The 15,048-nt window shown below is 51.2% G+C and overlaps 1 protein-coding gene across 2 annotated transcripts; it reads right to left on the reverse strand.

The window, feature by feature from the left end:
• Positions 1-3,461: 3,461 nt before the first annotated feature.
• Positions 3,462-14,060, reverse strand: sty (sprouty signaling antagonist). Of its 2 annotated transcripts, none has more exons than XM_075688782.1 (2): positions 13,154-14,060; positions 3,462-3,624 (listed from the first exon to the last, which is right to left on the reverse strand). In XM_075688782.1, exon 1 carries the CDS (start codon positions 13,853-13,855, stop codon positions 13,244-13,246), a length of 612 nt encoding a protein of 203 aa, XP_075544897.1. In that variant the 5' UTR covers positions 13,856-14,060; the 3' UTR covers positions 3,462-3,624; positions 13,154-13,243. The 2 variants fall into 2 exon arrangements, with proteins under 2 accessions (XP_075544897.1, XP_075544896.1); XM_075688781.1 differs by having other exon boundaries at positions 3,462-3,628.
• Between the last annotated feature and the right edge of the window lie 988 nt (positions 14,061-15,048).

A 15,048-nucleotide genomic window follows, 5' to 3' on the forward strand; every position in this document is an offset into this window, starting at 1 on the left:
CTTTGGTTTGATCAAGTGCAGTTTAATGAATACCTGTTTCTGCCAGTGCTTCTTCAGCTTGTGACGTAAGTATGGTTTAAGGTCCGTGGCTGGAATGGCTATGTTTGTGTCGATGTCGCTAAAAGCTGCTGAGGTAGCGTTCTCGTCGGCAGCTTCGTTGTACAGGCGTTCGCATTACCGAGCCGATAAGTGAGGTATGGCTATAGCGGTAGTATCCATTTTTCACTTGCTAACCGGTTTAGGAAAATTTCCCTTGGGTTGCTGCACAAGTGTAGGCGCAAGTAGCCGCCCTTTCGGTAGTGAAATCGTAGTAATGCCTCCAAAGCACGTCAGTACAGTAGAGCTCCGGGAGAAGACAGCTGACAGAGCACCGCCTAGAAGTTTATCAGAGCGCTAGCTTTCTTTGGCTCTTTCTTGAGATTTGCTGGTCGTTGGTCTTCTAGCGACATACGCAAGACTTTTACTCGATGAGAGACGTGCAAAAGCGGACAGAATGCGAAGAGGACGTCGCGGAGCGGTGAGGAGTGAGAGGCGGAAAGCATTTAGAACGCAACTTTTCTTTGCACTGATCCAGAGACCGAATATCGTTCGCTTACAAGCACGTGTGTTAACCCCAACTGGGAACTGCCTATGAAACAGGGCGCATTTCAACTGTCGTGTCTCAACCTTCGTAAGTGCGCATAGTCGCACACTTCAGTGAAACTATGGTCTCGTTCTTCTTTCTGTGCCTCGGCTAAATTGTTTCCTAATAACGGGATTTCGTGCGTATTTGAAGTTATAATATGCATATATTAAGGTGCACTAAAGGAGGACTATTAAGTTGTGAAGTACTCGTAAATTAATTATCTGCAGTGGCAATTGATCGGCCACTCCTACCGCGAGAGGAGGCTTGGCCACCCTTACCGCGAAAGAAGACAGATGGCGACGCCACCCTCAGGTTTCCGCACTATCTGGCCTTGATGTCATGGATTGTGACAGCGTCTGCTCGTTTCCAGCTATTTGTACATCGCCATAAAGAAGGACTACATCGCTTAAGAAAACCGAGCACTCAACCAATACGAAATTTCCAGGAGTTTTCCCGAGCCAAAAACGGCCCAAGTACGAGAATATAATTTGTAATCGTGACGTCACACTGACGCTCACGGGCCGAGATTTCGGCGCGAAATTTAAGAAAGGAAAGCTTGGTTTTCAATTTCCTCAGCAAGCAACCATCTCCTTTCCCCAAAATGAACGAAAACGCGAATCTTGAAAGAATACTTGATCAACTTGAGCCGATTTAGTAGACGGGGGGCCGTTTCGCTTTCACGTCTAAGAATGTCCTAAGCAGAACCGGTTATGGCTTGTTCACAGTGAGAAGTTATTGATCAGAGTTTAGTACCTTACTCCAATAAATTGCGAAGCAGAGAGTTAGACTTGCCTGCGACTTTTTTTTTTTTTACATACTAACTTACAAGTCTAGTTTATTACTCTATTACGGAAAACATTACGTCAGTCTTATGAGAACGACCGTGCCAGAGATAGACAATCCTCTCGTGCACCATTTTCTAAAATAAAATTGTTTCTATCTCTATATTGTTACAATGGCATGAAATGAACCATGTAGGTTGTATAAAACATGACGTGCATATCACACGGTGAGCTTTTGATATTCAGTGCAATGTTTTATGTGATTTATTTCTGGTGCGCTGCTGGATCACCGCTCTACATAGTAATAATTATATATAAGAAGGAGCAAATAGCGTCGGGTCACGCTTCCAGGGCGGCGTCCCCGTCCACAACTAAATTTCTCCACAGTACCGATTAGAACAAAACAGCATTTACTATGCATCTTCCACCCATCACTGTCGCTCTGTGCTATCTGCTGGCCACACGGGGTTTGCCGAAATCGCCGAGGGATGGCGCCACCGGCGTTCCTCCACTCAACTTCCCTCTCTCTGAGCAGCAGCAGCAGCAGCAGCAGCAGGCGCGCGCCCTCCAAGAAACAAGCGTCGGTCGCTGCACGTGGCCACCGAGCAGCCGTCGCTGGCAGTTCAGCCAGAGAAGCGGGGTTGGAAGGAGGGGGCGGGCACGACGCTTTGGTATACGGCCCCCGGCGCAGGAAGTGGGCGCCCATTGAAGAAGAGCGGCCCGTTTCCTGCTCCCCGCCGCAGGAAGTCCCTCTCCTTCCGCTGTCTCGCCCGAAGGACGTTCGCCCGCAGCAGCAGATGAAGGAAAAGAAGAGGGGAGGGGGGCAGGCACCACGGTCGGCCACCGACACCACCGCCCGCCGCCGCCGCCGCCCAGGCTCGGCCATCGAGGCACTAGCCCAGAAAAGGAGCGCCCGAAGAGAGAACCAAACACACACGCGCACGCACACTCGCTGCTGATGCTGGTAGGGGTGTGCGCGTGCGCCTGCCGCCCGAATGGTCGTCTCTCTACGCTCGCCTCGCTCGATAATGGATGCGCCACACCACCACCACCGCCGGCGAGCAGCCGAACACAGTTTGGTCCCTCTCTCCGGGACTCACTCACGAGCGCGCGGGGACTGGCTTCGCACACGGCCGACAGAAACTGAACGCGGGTGTGCTTCCAAGAACTTACACCAGCGGAACCGATGCGACAACACACGATACGGAGAGCGCACCACGACGTCGCATCTTGTGTGTCGTGTCGGTTTCGCTGGTTCAACCTGGCCGAGATGTTCCGCTTAGGCCAAAAATTTGACCTTGCTGCGCGCGTGTGTGCGTTACGTTTTCTCGAACGCAAAATATACATATATATATATATATATATATATATATATATAGTGCCAATTTCAGCATGTGAGTTCCGTGTACCAGGAGACACACCCACCACAAACCATTACCAGATCCGTGATAAAAGAAGAATGCTGCTTCTTTACTCTTTTTTTCTCAGCGCTCACAAACAGCAGACGGGTGTGAATAAATGTGGTGTGTCAGACACCGGATTAGCCACCGATTCCAGCCCATTGTTCAACTTGTTTGATACATTAACGACCATTATGAATCGGAACACATGGGTTGACATTCAAGGACGTCAGTTGTTCTTTTTGGTCTGAAATCGGGAAAGTACAACGGGGCAGATTCTTTGACAGCAATGCTTACTTCGCTTCAGCTTCTCGCCGAGTTAGGTCACACTCTAGCAGCGATCGTTGCTACGGCGTCGGCTAGCATTTCGCTTATACACTGAACTACCCTGTATGACGAATTGAGAGATCCTGTTCTGCCAAATACACATTCGTCTTCCCATCATTATCGCAGACATCAAACACGGACTTCGATGCGGAAATCGATCACTTTTGCCAGTGCCGAAAATCGTGCCGTATAAGGCGAAAAACACATTTCGAGCTTGGCCGGCCACTGTATGATGTTGCATGGAGGAGCCAGGAATGTGGAATGAGAGACGTCAGATTTCGATTCAGAAGATTCACAGACTCGTAGACGGTAAGACTGAGGGCAGCGTCGCGTCGTCAAATGCGCCTTTATTATTCACAGGCCAACAACAGTGGCCGTCTGTATGGTACACAAGCTCGTGTAGCAGCGGCAGTCACGATAATGCCAGCGGGACGGCGGCGTTCGCACTTGAGGCATCGAGACTGGCCTTTTCCCGCACATCCTTCCGCTGCTGTCTAAAGAAAAGAAAAATCATCGCAGCACTAGAGTCGAGCAACCGTTAAGACTTAAAAAGCTATCAAAAAACGCCTCAACTGCGAACACACCCGAGCGCCGTTGGCCCGCGGCGACCGAAAAACTACTACTCTATTTATTAATCCTCGCTCGGTTCGAGATTGGGTGGCGCGCGTCGCCCGATCTCGGAGGCCGTGTTTACACGTACGTGTTTCGTACTAGGAACGCTAGACAGAAATCCGGCGCTAGTGTCTGCACCGCAATGCCACCAGTATGGCTGTTCCTAGTGGGTAGTGATTTAACCTTCTTGCAGCTCGCTTTTCTGGCAAAAAATTTGCACGGCAATAAATTGCCCCCATTTCTGCAATTCGAGAGTGCTCCAGAAATTTAAGTATATTCACGCGTGATCATCGTTTGGATCACGCATACTTGTAAAGTATCGTCATTGTGTGCTACAAATTACGGAATAAATCAGTTTGCTTTTGAACGTGAAGCGCTTCACTGCTCTAAAGAAAGCATCACGCAACGCAAATGAACCGCAAAGAACAATGAATGAAGCTGCAACGTTGCTTTCTCAACAAACCCATGCCACATAGCATACTAAGTATACATGAGCTCTACCCACTATTCGCACGGTAGCCGACCGGTTTCAGCGGCAGATTTCCCCCTAGCGGTCTTAATATGAAACTCTGTGGTCTCACAGGCTGCACTCGGGTTCTGCAGCACAGTGAAATAAAAAATAATAAAAAAAGAAACCACGAAGAAGGAAAGGTTGTTGTGGAACCTTCGCACGGATCGGTATACATAAATATCTTTGTAATATGTCTCTTGCTCGATCTGCCCCCGCCAGCCTCTCGTTCAGGCAGGGGTGCTCTAGCAGCAGTAACGTTGTCGACACGGGGAAATAAATACACCACTTGCAAGGAAGGGGACACATTCTGTGCGGAGCTCTATACAAAGAGACAGGAAGCGTCATCTCCGACGAAAGTTTCAAAGAACCGGCGTGCTTTGTGCCAAGTTTCATGCCGGAGTCCTGGTACATTTTTGGTTCTCTCCCTTTACGTTCCTCGTCGAATGCGCTGAAATACTTCATCGTAATTGCCAATAGATAAGCGGCTACGTTTTGCTTTAGCCGGCAGTTTGCAACTTGGACGAGGCTACATAAAGCCAAATTTAGTTTCTCTGGGCAATTTCGTACTGCTCCACAGACAAACAAAACGTTATAGTATACAACTCTGCGTCGGTGAAAATTATAATTTTGCTTCAAAAAGCCTTTCAATGTCATGGGTCTCGGGTAAATGCCTTTCTCCCTAGCGTTACTCATCTGCGATGAGTTTTACGACTAGTACATCGGTCAAGTGGGCAGTTACGTTTCTCGCGGAAGCGAAAGTGCATCGAACCTTGTTTCGAGCAGCATCGAGGCCCGAAGTTTGCGTGAATTCAGCAGGCTCGAAGTCGACGTGTATGCCGGCGCTCGATGCACGTCGACTCGAGTATATATATATATATATATATATATATATATATATATATATATATATATATATATATATATATATATATATATATATATATATATATATATATAAAGCTTACAAGGCGGTTACCGAGACCCGTGGCAAATCGGGGCCGATATTCCGAACCATGTCTTTCTAAGAATTGACTGCCCAGTCCAAGTTGGGCACGAGACACAGGAGCGGACGCTTCTTGGAGAGCTTTGGCCGGAGACGATGTGCGCTTTCGTACAACAAGCTATACAGTCACTCGAACTCGTCATTTCTCTTGCTTTCGTCGCTGGGAAGCGATCAGTACAGGAAGGAGGAGATCGGGCAGTAAACAGCCCCACCCCAACCTCCTTCGGCGCCACGCTTCCGCCGGCATCCACCACGCCAGTCGCCGCGATGCCCTTCTGCGCCGCTAACGCCTTCGTCAGGTGACGGGAAGCAGAATAAAATTACCACTAGAAATCGCGACGGGCCTGCTCGCGCTGCGACGGCTGAACACGTTTCACGCGAGCGAATCGTCCGAGCTCCCATAGGACTTGCTGGAAGAAGAAAAAAAAGTACACTCGCTTGAACCAGCTAATCATGTTGGGAGCTGAATAAATTGTATAAAAACGTAACGTGAAATGCCCGCCAGAAGCCAATTTTCTGGGTGCTTTTGAAAGCCGAAATGTCAGTCGCGACTCTGCCAACTCTATTTTGCTTGTTCTCTGACTGATTCATGGCGTTCTTTAACTTCTCAAAGCAACGGTGGAGGCTGTGAGATGCGGTAGCATAGATAGTTGGTTCCATTTTGACTAGCTGGAGTGCTGGCTGAAACGCGCATCTGTATTTTGCCATCTGGAAGACACCTAATAAAAACATGACCGACCACAACCTGACCCACCCTAGCCTGATATCCAGCTCTAGATTGCCCCCAGTGTCGGAACTTTGCTTTACAACAGCCCCACACTGAATAGCTCGTGACCATGTTCGATTTTCATCATTTCTTTCTCTGTCTCGCTCGTGCTTATTTCGTACCGCCGTGGCCATGTTAAGTGATAGCAATCGATGGCCCCGCGTTCTCTTCGCGTCCTCTGAGTTCTTTATTACCGACTAGTAATATTGACAAGGTACGCACAACCTTCACTGATTTCCCTGACAGTAAGTGTACTATACTTACATCATGCTTGAAACTAGGTATAATGATTACGGCCATGGTGACCCAAGCGAACTTATTGACGAGTTGTTACTACCGAATCGGTTTAGATATCATTTTGCGACCTCCGTAAATAGGAGAATCGCGTAAAATTTTGTCGGAACTCCGAAGTCATACGGCGTGGTGCGGATGCACTGCGTTTTTTTTTCTCAGCCTCACGAACCGAAACACTTTTATGTTTCGAAACTTTTTTTTTAGCAACCTGTGTGAAGTGAGTGGACCACTACACATACAGGGGAAAGGCACGGGAGCCTCGAAGTGATAAACGAGAACGCTTCGGATATGCTCAGAGCACGTGTAACGCGAAGCCAGAGCCGAAAACGCCGATAGCAAACAGCAGACGTCAGCCGTTTGCGCAGCATTTGGCAGAACCAAGCGCACGTGAACTGATTTCACTGAAAGTGACTCGCAACATCGCCAAGAAACTTAAGGTCTTATATTGCGTCTCGCGCCAGCGCTACCTTGAAATAAACAGTATGACTTTGTCCTGCGAGACCTTCATTACCCCGTGGAGCATGCAAAGACGTCATTGCAGCCACCATAATTTTGTACAGCCGGTGAAAAGCTGCGCGCAATCTCCGTCCCCTTATCTACAGCAGCCTTGTGGAAGCTACGAAATAAACGGCAATATGACGCCACTTGCCTCTCGTGAACGCTCGTTGTTCCTATCATCACGTGCAGCCACCTTGACCAAATGTCAATTAAGGTCGGTCTCTCTCTCTCTCTCTCTCTCTCTCTCTCTCTCTCTCTCTCTCTCTCTCTCTCTCTCTCTCTCTCTCTCTCTCTCTCTCTCTCTCTCTCACACTGTCACCACTTTATCAAAGTCGCGGGGACTTCTTGTTGCCATATCACCTGCTGAAACCTTGACCAAAGGTCAATTAAGGTTTCCCTCTCTCTCTCTCTCTCTGTCACCACCTTATCCAATTCTTGGTGACTTCTTGATGCCAAAGGAGCGTTGTTTCTCTGCCCTTATCAGCCGCGTAGGAAATCCCACTGGTCCAAACCTCTTGCCCATGGGAACGCAGACAGCTCTGTGTCAATTTCAAAACAGCAATGAAGTGACATTTTCGACCCCCCTCTCTCTCCCTCTCTCTCAATATTGCGTTAAATTAAGATCCCAACCCTCTAAATGTTAAAAAGAAAGTAGTAGCAAGCGTCTAATTTACTATATAATAATACTTGGTTTCAACTTTCGGTAATCAGGACGTGCATGCGTGATGACTTCACGATACACCGGCTCGCTCTGCTCCTGCGATCGCTGCGACTGCCATCAATAAGCCTACGCAGCCGGAAACAAGATTCGCGCAGCAGTCTCGTTTATGCGTGTACCTCACACCTTCATGCTGTACTGCTATGCGGCGTTGGAAAAGCTTGCTCCGTGCCATGACGTCCCAATAGCCTCTACGGAACCGCCTTTCGCATTAAATTAAGATGAAAGTGTTTCCCGACCTTCACACATTCCAAGTGACACACTTTTGCGTGAGAGAAGCGCGTGTTAAAGCTTCTGTGACTTTGACAGTTACAGCCTCGAAACTTTTAAAACGGACACTCGGCGAGAATTTGAGCACCAGAAGACAGAGACACAAGAGGGAGACGTTTTGTACCCTCGTCTGCTGGCGATAATTTGCTCTCCAAATATACTGAACTAAGGAGGTAACTGAGCTCACATGCGGCACTTCAGAGATCGACCTTCGGCTCGCATGTTTTCGTTTTTTCCCATTTCCAAGAGAGAGAGAGAGGGGGGGGTGCTTTCGCGTGCAGTATGCGAGAGAAAGCACGACGCATTCGCACGCTTCATTCAACACGGCGGCACGAATGTTTTGATGTTTTCACATTGCCGACGAGATTTGCCCAGCTGTCGTGTACCGCACGTCACGCACTCTCGTCTACACATTCTCCCATGCCTTTCTATCGCACATCTCTCACACTCCTCTGTTCCTTTCTGCGTCAGCTCAGCCGCGAAAGAAGGTACCAAATTTAAAACACTATATATAGGCGGATCCAGTCTACCGCTCTTCGTACCACTCACTGCTACTAAAGCGCGCTCCTTAAACAGGCTTTCGCTGCCTCGTCGCCGAAGTATACGAGATTGCCGAAGCTTGAAGAGGCTCGAACATACCAGCATTTGACAATGGTAGCAGCATGAACACGCCCACCATTATACCGATTCGATTTCCTAATGAGGTTCGACGTCCAAAGACGACATCTCGCTGGCCATTGGTGAGAGCGGAGTGCTTTGGATTAGTATAATTTGGAGCACCTCGAATCACTTAAACGTCGCACCTGTATGTGATTATATAAACGACCGTTTTCCAGTCCTCCCTCACAAGATGTGAGCGCCGTAGCAGGGAAATGGAACTCGCGTGTAGTAGCTTCATGTCTGAAAGTGGGAGGCTGCAGCCACTGAACTGACCGCGGCGGGAATTTTAGTGACCAGATGTTACCGGGTCACTACGAGAAGTCGTAGTTGATGCCACCCACCGGCTGCAAATTTCTGTTTGCACAATGTTTTTGCCTGAAACCAGCTGTTGCGTTATCCCCAATCGGCGCAAAAAAAGTACTGTACCTAAATTTGATAATATTTTGATGCTAAAACTACGCTTCGGGTCACAATGACGGACATTAAGTACACCAAAAATAAAGTAGCAGCATGCAGCGCCAGATTTAGCCTACAGCCAGAGTATCGGGGGGCTCCTAATGCAGCTTGCAGTGGCTCTTGACATTGTATCGTCTACGTCATTTTCCTTAAGCTTTCTTCCGAGCAATAATTTCTAACTACGACAACATGCTGGCGTTACCTAATAAGGTCAAGCAAGCAGAAGAAGATAGAGGAGTCGTGGAGCTAACGCTTTCTCCAGCTAATGCACTGAAGTTATCTAAACGAATAGCCTTTTGTGACAGGAAGCCGTGGTAACCACTGACGGCATTTACGATTGTTCGTTCAACGACGCTGTTCCAGTTATTCGTGGGCTTTCGCCTGGCCCTAACTGACGAATGACTATTCGTATTCACAGCGTAATACACCGCAGAATGTCTGAAAGACAACTGGCAAGTTTGTGGGCAAACATAGCCTAAGTGGGAGGACTACAAAATCAAGATCTAAAGATAATAATAATCCCACTGCGAAAGGCGCACGGCGCAGCGGCCAATTACTGAACGCCTCCTTTCAAAAAGTTCGTAACTAGGCCGCTTTACAATTACTCGGAAGACATACACGTTAAGGCGGATTCGCAACTTAAGTGGGCAGCGATACAAGATCGCGATGTCCTTTCTTTATGTTTAACGAATGGCACGTAGTCCAGTCCTCCTCCTGGTTCGCACTGGGAAGCATGATCTCTACGCTTTGCGAAAATCTATGTGTAGAAAACCGATACAGTGACTGGCCAGCCCAGCCGAGCAGATCTCGAGAACGTAAGCACGAGACTAAACAGTCAGCTTGTTATCGTTTCTTTTTTTTTTTCTTTTTGAAGATAAGCCAGTCAGGTGATCTTCCAGATGCATTCAAGGCACATAATGGCAGAGTGACAAAAGCAGCCTCCTGGAGTTATTTTAACATGATATCAGTAAAGAGAAAACTCTGTCTGCCGCCTAGTTTCACGAAAAATATTGTTTCTCGGCTTAGAACGGGGATTCCCTTTTACGAATTAAAGTGACAAAAGTTTCACGAAACGAACAAGTAGTTGGAGTATCGGCTCGCAGAGCATGCACAGGCAAAACTTTACATTTAGACGTGCTCAAGCAGTACCGTGAGCACGTCTAAAGCGCTCATTGATGTACGTCCTTCCTGTTCTGTCCTTTTCTCTAGCTTTTGAATGCACGCGTCTGTTATTCCTGCAGAACTATAGCCGAGCAGCATGTGTGGCCTTTGGTTTGACCGCCGCACTCTGCTCTGTGCCTGGAGCAGACCTAAGTTAAGGTTCTGGGAGCCTGGCCTCGCCGCTCATCAACCCAGAGAGCCACACGAGCGATTTGAGTGCACGACTAAAGACACGCCGTGCTTTGTCTAGCGCGCGTGATTAATCCGAACCCCTTGTCTGTTTTGTCTCCAGCCCTACCTATAGGTTAGCAAATGAAGAAGAAAAAGAAAGTTAACCTCCTCGCGTTTACCCTTTCCTTCGCACACAGACAAAAAAGATGCCCTACCAGTCGAGACTGACTCGGTGTTTCTCTTTATAAGTCTCTCAAAGGGCTCGCGACGCTGGGAGCGACGGTCGTCGTCGGCGCGTGATCCACCCACGCTCGGAGCCCGGTCGCCGGCTGGCTAGCCTCGCGCCAGGCATGGAAGCACACGAACGTCGCCTCCCACCCCCTTGATACCCAACCCCTTTTTGGCAGCGGGGGCTCCAAGCGTGCGTGGCGTGTACGGACAGTGAACTTCTCGCTTTCCAGCGACGAGCCGGAGCGTGTCCACAAGCTTGGATCCGCCAGGGCTGTGCAAAACAATGGAAGTCTTCGATCGTGCAACTGAACACGGCTCACCAAGGCCGCCGACAGGACAAGCATGCGACGACAATGCGCGTGGCTTTTTGTTAACAGCCGAGTCGGCTCGCGTACCACGAGCTGCCGCCCCCGCTCGGAGAACCTTCGAGTGACCTTTTCTTCCGAACTTCTCCGCTGCGCGATGAACGCAGAAGAGCAGCCCGTAAGCGGTGGGCGTATGAGAAATGTTTTGATCGGAATAGCCCATCCTGGAGAAGTCGGGCAGTACGTTATTAAACTACTGAGAATAACCGTAGAGTTTGGCTGCTTTCTCGTGGGGGCACAGGCGGTTCTAAAAGAGCAGAGGATATTTTATGGTATAGGAAGCTCTCAACTAACAGGAACGCGAAATGATTTAGTGATGCAGCAAAACGAGACGGCAAAGATGCTAGGTAATCGGCAGTGATTGGGGACTGAGAGACACATCGATAATCTTTTGCTATAGGAGCAGTGTCGAGCTCCTTGTAGTTAATGCAGGAGCGTCGTTTTTGTCGCTCCAAAATGGCTGCCGGCGCTGAACATCGATCGAGGGAACGAGGAGGGAACATCGTGCCTGTTCAAAATATAGAACACCGCCTGGCTCTTTAACCGATTATCCAGAGCGTATTGTTCATCGACCAGATGGTGGGTTGGCGCATTCGCAATTCTCTCAAGAAAGCCACATTGGTCCAACATGGGTCATTCTATGTCCTGTCTACGCCCACTACTGGAGAAACACACACAGAAAAACAAAACAAATAAAAAAGAGGAAGAGAAGCTGTAATTCATTCGACCTCTGGATTCAAATGCTCCCTGGACCTCGCGTTTAGTTACGAAGACCGCAGTGATTGCACAGCCCTGACTCCTATATACAGTTTGACACGTTGAAAGGCAGGCCCGACGCGATATCTGACCTAGCGCGAGAAGGGCGTGCCAGCCGGATCTCTTTTTGTTTTCTCTCTCTCTCTATATTGAACAGCACACAGTCGAAACAACATCGTACACCTGAGAAGAAACAACGGGACTTGTTGACTGCTGCCGTCTACAATGTAAATTAGACAAACGTAACTGCAAAAATAAAATAAAAATGTAAAACAAGCTTTGTTAAATACATTTGTACAAGGGAACAGGTTTCCATCATCATCGCTCAGAAAAGAAAAAGGGGGGAGGAAACAATGGAGGAGGGGAGGGAAAAGGAGCGCGCGGCGAGCGTCGGAGCAAAAAACTGTCAGCCGGAGAAGTTGTGCGCGCGCGACAACGAACGGGGCGCTAAAGGGCCGCCTACTCCGTGACCCGCCACGTCACGGCCCAACCTCGGTGCGTGGGGCCGAGCACAGGGGAGAAATGCCATCAAAAAGCACGCTGGTTACACTCGGGGCCCATCACAGTTGACGACTTGGCTAGACTGTCGCTGTGATCTCCTTTCGCACTTGCAAGGGAGCGACAAGATTTCTTTTTTTTTTTTTTTTCGGTAGAGGGGGAAACTCACCGGCTCGAACGTTTTGCGAGCCGCGAATTTACAGCAAGCACAGCTCATGGAATCACGTCGACGACGAAGCTCGTCGCGTTCACGGACAGGAAGACATTGGTGACGGTTTAGGATCGCACCGACGCGCATGTTCGCCACAGCTTCTCACAGGTGGTACCCCCGCGGGTGCTTCAGGCATAGGGCGGGAAAAGGTGGCTGGGCTAACCGATCTCAAAACATGGCGGCCGTCGGCCCCGGTGTGTGGGTCGAACGGGGCTGAATTCCGCGCCCCGCCTCGATAAATGCGTTATTTTGGCGGCTCGGAACTGACAGTTATGCCCGACGAGGACCCCTGTGGGTGGGTTTAAATGCACGGGATCGACGAAGGGGCGAGCTACAAGGGGCAGACGTGCTCGAACGCCTCGGGTCCTCGCCGAAAGAAAAATATGTATATAGTAAAGCTGCCTGATGTATTAGGAAGACAAACGGAGTGCTCCGAAATTTTACCCGTAACAGAGACACACAGAGTAGACGCATATCGTCTCGCTTCGCCGCGCACGGGGATGAACATGGGGGAAGAAAAAAATAATAATAAAAGAACAACTAGAGGATGAGAGGCGAAATTGGCGAAACTCGCGTCGTCTTGCACGCATAAACTCTTCTACGAGGGGGGAGTTCCTACTGTACAAAATGGACACAAGGTTGAGACAGGGAAGGTTGTTCCACGGCACGCAGCACTCCACAGACGAGCGGCCGAGAGCGCCAGCGCCGAGCAGCATCGTCTGCTCGCTCCGCCAGGCAGTCGAAGCGGTGGCGGTGTTTTTGTTAGCACTGGCGGACTGATTGGTGGGGGTGGGGGGGCGCCTTATCTGCGCGAGATTTTGCGGCGGCGAACACTCACGCTTGTTCCAGCGGGGCACGTCGACGCTCGCACAACAGCGACGGCAGCCAGCAGCACACACACACACGCACAACGCCTCGCCCGCGAGGCCTAACGGCGTAATAATTCCTGCGGCTGAAGCAGCGTCCGGGAACCGGCGGCCTCCTCGGCGTGTTGTCGCTCGCAGCGACAGCCTGAGCGCGCGCAGGCCGCGTAGCCCAGTTCGCAAAGCTTGACGCACCCGCGCAAGGGCCAGTAGAGGCAGAGGCAGGGCAGCAGCAGGCTGAGGAGGCCGAGGCAAGCCCATCGCGCGCAGCGCCGGTGCGGCGCGCACGAGCAGGGCTGATCGGCGCACGACACGTCCGTGTCCAGGTCGTAGTCCTTGGCCCAGTGGTAGAAGAGGCCCTTGGCGCAACACACGCACGAGCAACAGTCGACCAGCGCCCCGGCCGAGCAGTGAACCTTATCGCCGCACACCCAGCGAGAGGGCAGCGGCCGCGGGCCCTGGCACGCGTCGCAGCGGCATCGGCCGCAGCGGCCGCAGATGATGGAGTCCTCGTGGCCGGCAGCCGCCTTCTTGGCCGCCGCCGGCTGCTGCGCCACCACCGCCGCCGCCGCATCCTTGCTCCTCAGTGGGGTCTCGATGTAGTCGTTCTGGCGCCGGGCGACGCCCGGCCGCGGCTGTCCCAGCGAGATGAGCTCGCGCGATCCCGAGCGGGCCATGGCCGAGCGCTAGCGGCCCGGCCCGGGCTGCGCATGGGTTCCCGTTGAAGCCTAGGCCCAGCCCCGGCGGCGGAATCGTCGTCGAGGCCGCATCGCCGCCGGCCCACACACAAACACTGCTGCGCTAGGCCTAACGCCACCACCACGGTCCGACGGGGCATCCGAGAATGGTCGCCTCTCCCCTCCTCCATCCACGCACACACGCTCGCCCGTCCTTCTCCTGGCGCCGCGGTCGCGCGCTCGGGCCAATCGGCGAGCGCGACCCGCGTGACGTAGAAGTGACGCGCTATTTTTTCAATGGGACTGCTTTCCGAGCGTCCGGAGAAGAGGCAGCGGACGCTTTTCTTCAATGAAACCCTCTCGATGCGAGCAAAAACGAGCCACGCACGCGCGCGCGCGCGCGTGCGCCGCCGCGACTTTACCTGCGTTTCTGTGATGGGAGGCTCTTCCGCCCGACGCGCACACCACGCCTCTCCGCACGCCCGCGTTCTGCCGTGCGCTGGCCTTTCATGCGGCTAGCAGGCGGGCAGCGCGAACAAGAGGGGGATGACGGAACCACGAACGATAAATCCTCGCCGCGACTCGCCTCCGCGCTTAATCTACAGTTTACGCAGCGTTAAATCTAAAATAAAACACGCCCACCGCTCATTAAACCTATAGAGACATACAAATGTGCACGCGGGAGCTGCGAATTAGCACCAGTCGTCCTAGTCGGACTCTACGGGCTGCTGTTGTGCACGCGGTGCGCACTGCCCGGCAAATTCCGGCACAACCGAAAGGAGCTCGGCGCTGTCAGGCGGCGCATCAGAGCGGCCGAATGCGGAGGACGTGCACCACCTGGGCGTGTGCGCGAGCGGCGGTGACCGACAACACAGGACATGCGCTGATGATCGCTGCCTGGATGCGGAGGCCGAATCGATCAGCTTCCACCGCCGTCCGGCCTCCGCCCCAGCCTGCAGCGTCGGCCACTGTCGACGTGGGGCCACTGCCGGCTTCGACGCGCACGTGCAGGAACTGATTATTGATGTGCCTCAAAACAGCATGAGTCCGTGCCTTCTAGTTGGCTGCACCACTATTAAAAGAAAGGTGCCCGTATTCGCAAAAGAAGCAAAATAATAAAAAAAAAACTTCCGCTAAAATTGTTCGTGAGAAAAAAGTTCCAGCCAATCCTCTGATGTTGGACATGTTACTAC

This window comes from Dermacentor variabilis, chromosome 4 (assembly GCF_050947875.1).
Source record: "Dermacentor variabilis isolate Ectoservices chromosome 4, ASM5094787v1, whole genome shotgun sequence".
In the NCBI taxonomy this organism is placed as follows: Eukaryota; Metazoa; Arthropoda; class Arachnida; order Ixodida; family Ixodidae; genus Dermacentor; species Dermacentor variabilis.